Raw genomic sequence first — 3,012 nt, forward strand, 5'->3', positions numbered from 1 at the left:
CCTGGGTAGAGTGCCGTGGCATCACAGCTCACAGCAACCTCCAACTCCTGGGCTCAAGTGAGTCTCCTGACTCAGCCTCCCAAGTAGCTGGGACCACAGGCGCTCGCCACAATGCCTGGCTATTTTTTGGTTGTAGCCATCATTGTTGTTTGGCAGGCCTGGGCTGGAGTACACCATACTCTTAGGTGTATGTGGCTGGCGCCTTAGCCACTTGAGCCACAGGTGCCGAGCCAAGAGAATCTCTTAAGCCCATTGACAACTGCAATTAAAAAAAAAAAAATAGCTGGGCATTGTAGTCCCAGCTATTTGAGGCTGAGGCAAGAGAATCTCTTAAGCCCAAGAGTTTGAGGTTGCTGTGAGCTGTGATGTCACGGCACTCTACCGAGGGCGACAAAGTGAGACTCTGTCTCAGAAAAGAAAGAAAGAAAAGAACTGTCCTCTTAGAGGTTTATTGGGGGAGACTGAGTTTAATAAACATATTATGTTCACATTACCAACTGAGATACATGCTCTGAGGATACACACACTACCCATTAAGAGCACATAACCAAGGAATCTTTTCTAGATTGGGGTGAGTTTGGGGCAGAGAGGTTCAAGGAAGGCCTCTCTGAGGAAGTAACAATGGGTATCAGTTTGGAAGTATAAATAGGCAAAGTGGAAGCAAAGAAGGCATTCCAGACAGAGGGATTGCAAGGAGTATGACAAATTTGAGGAATTGAAAGAGGCCATGGAGTTGGAAGGGTGGGGGAAGAGTGGTACAAAATGGAATGTTTGTGTGGGTAGAGGTCAATATATAGTAGTCATGTGACCAGATTTGCATTTTGGAAAGATTATTCTAGCTGCTATATGGAGAATGGATGATGTAGAAAGAAAGAGAGAACGGAGACTAAGAAATTCTTGTAATCTTCTAAGTAATATTAGCGTGATAGTAATGATGAAGAAAGTAGGTGCTTTTAAAGTAAGATTAGGGCAGGCACGGTGGTTAGTGCCTGTAATCCCAGCACCATGGGAGGCCACGAGTTCGGGATCACATGATGGGCATCCCACAACTTGGGAGGCTGAGGTGGGAGGATCGCTGAGCCCATGAGTTGGAAGGTACAATGACTATGATCGTGCTGCTGCAGTCTAGCCTGGGCAATATAGTGAGGATACTGTTTCTTAAAAAAAAAAAAAAAAAGTAAAATTTGTAAGAGTGGACAAGAGATGGGATATGGAAAGGAGTCGGGAGTAGTTTAGGAATAACTGAGGTTCCTTGTGTAATAGGAACCGCTTGTGTAATAGGACCAGCTGTGGTCAGAGGGGAAATCTACCAAAATCCTGTAAACTTGAGACCATTGTCCATTTCCTGTCCTCCATTAGGGGTTATCCCTTCCGTCCTAAGGAGGATAAGATCTCACACCCCTACTTGCCAATAACCAGGAAGCAAGCTCCCTCTATCCAGACCTCTAGGTGAGAAGACTCCTAGCTGTAAGGAGCCATTCCATTCTAGTGTTGTGTTAACTGAGCTCAACGACAACGAGTCCCATTTCTTATCTGTAGAGACCACACCTCACTGGGTTGCAGGCTCCCAGCCCTCTCAGCTTATTTGGAGGGGGTCCCTCGTCCCAGGAATAACTTGCATATCTATAAGCAAGTTATTATAGATAACTGCAATGGCGTTCCCAAAGCGTGGCGCATCCCTATGATCAGAGTCAGGTCAGTGGCTGTAGACAGCCTCCAACACTGCCGGCCACAACCCAGCGGTCCAGACCTTCCCACAATCTCGCGGCTCTTTTGCCAGTGGCCCACCCCGCACCAGTTCCGAGAGCTCGCGAGAGTATAGCGGCTCCCGCTGTCGCTCAGACTCGGAGCGCCAGGCCTTCTCCGGCACCAGAACTGCTTCTTCCTTTCTGGTTCGCCGCTTTTCATTCGCGTTCCACTCTGGGATTGGCTGATGGGCCGGGTCAGTTTTTCCCGGTCTGATAGCGGTTCGACTGCCCCCACTTCCTTTGGCCCCGCCTCCGAAGCCTGTGGATTGGACGGCTGCGTCAGATGTCACGCGCCTTCTCGGAAGCGCAGACTAACCAATCAGGAGCTTCGCGTATTTTACAAACTGGGGAAAGAACTGCTGCTGAAGCCGAGAATCTGGGCAAAAGCGAAGAAAGCGGGGGCGACCGGGAGGGGTTCTCGGGAAGGTGTTCCATGGGAATCTTGGAGGGAGTGAGGGCTGCGGGGGCTTATAGGTAGGAGAGCAGTTTGGGGTCCGAGGTCGAAAGAATATACTCTCAGGGTACCTAGAGATGGCACCTAGAAGACCCGTCTTGCAGGCGCTGGGGGCTTGTGGGCGCATGGATTTGGGTGGAGGTATCAGGGTTGTCAGGACTGGCACCCCAAGAACTAGTTGACCTTTGATCCCTGATCCTTCGTGCCTTCTTCCCCATCTCAATTGTAGCAGTCATGACCACCGTCCAAGCCAGGAAGGATCCCCTCAAGGGTGTGCCTCCCACCCCTAGCAAGATTCCGGTACTCTCTCAGAGACGCCCGCCTTTCCCCATGGTCAAACCGTGTGCTGTGGACCAGGAGAACCAAGATCCAAAGGTAAGAAGGGGCTAGTGATGAAGACAGTAGTTGCAAGGGATAGCATACCGGCAATGCACCTCAACGATAAACTCCAGCTTTTTATCACTTTCTCTCCCCAGAAATGGGTGCAGAAGCCAAACTGCAGTATTCAACGCCCTCTGGTTGACTCAGCAGGCCCCAGGCCAAAAGCCACACATCAAACAGACACATCACAGAGATTGGTGGAGATCACTCAGCTCCGGACCCCCTTGGAAGAGCTCAGGCCTAACCCTGGGGATCAAAATGTGGGGCCTGGGCCCCCTCGCCAGAAAGGTACTTGTTGGAGGCTGGGAATACAGTCTCCATGGCTGAGGGACTGGGAAAGGCATAATGGGGTTTCGGGGCTTTGCACTTCCCCTCATCTCCTGCTTACTTACAGGTGCCCGCCACAATGCCTGGCTATTTTTTTTTTTT

General features: G+C 50.4%; 1 protein-coding gene across 1 annotated transcript in view; it reads left to right on the forward strand.

The window, feature by feature from the left end:
• The first annotated feature begins 2,147 nt into the window (after positions 1–2,147).
• TROAP (trophinin associated protein) overlaps positions 2,148–3,012 on the forward strand; it is a 7,174-nt gene continuing 6,309 nt past the window's right edge. Inside the window, exons 1-3 of the mRNA XM_023515375.1 lie at positions 2,148–2,174; positions 2,432–2,577; positions 2,679–2,871. Of these exons, the coding sequence (XP_023371143.1) occupies positions 2,437–2,577; positions 2,679–2,871 (334 nt within the window). The 5' untranslated portion in view covers positions 2,148–2,174; positions 2,432–2,436. The remainder of the gene's footprint in view (positions 2,175–2,431; positions 2,578–2,678; positions 2,872–3,012) is intronic.

The sequence above is a fragment of the Otolemur garnettii genome, unplaced genomic scaffold (genome assembly GCF_000181295.1).
Source record: "Otolemur garnettii isolate 467f Iridium unplaced genomic scaffold, OtoGar3 scaffold00070, whole genome shotgun sequence".
Lineage (NCBI taxonomy): Eukaryota > Metazoa > Chordata > Mammalia > Primates > Galagidae > Otolemur > Otolemur garnettii.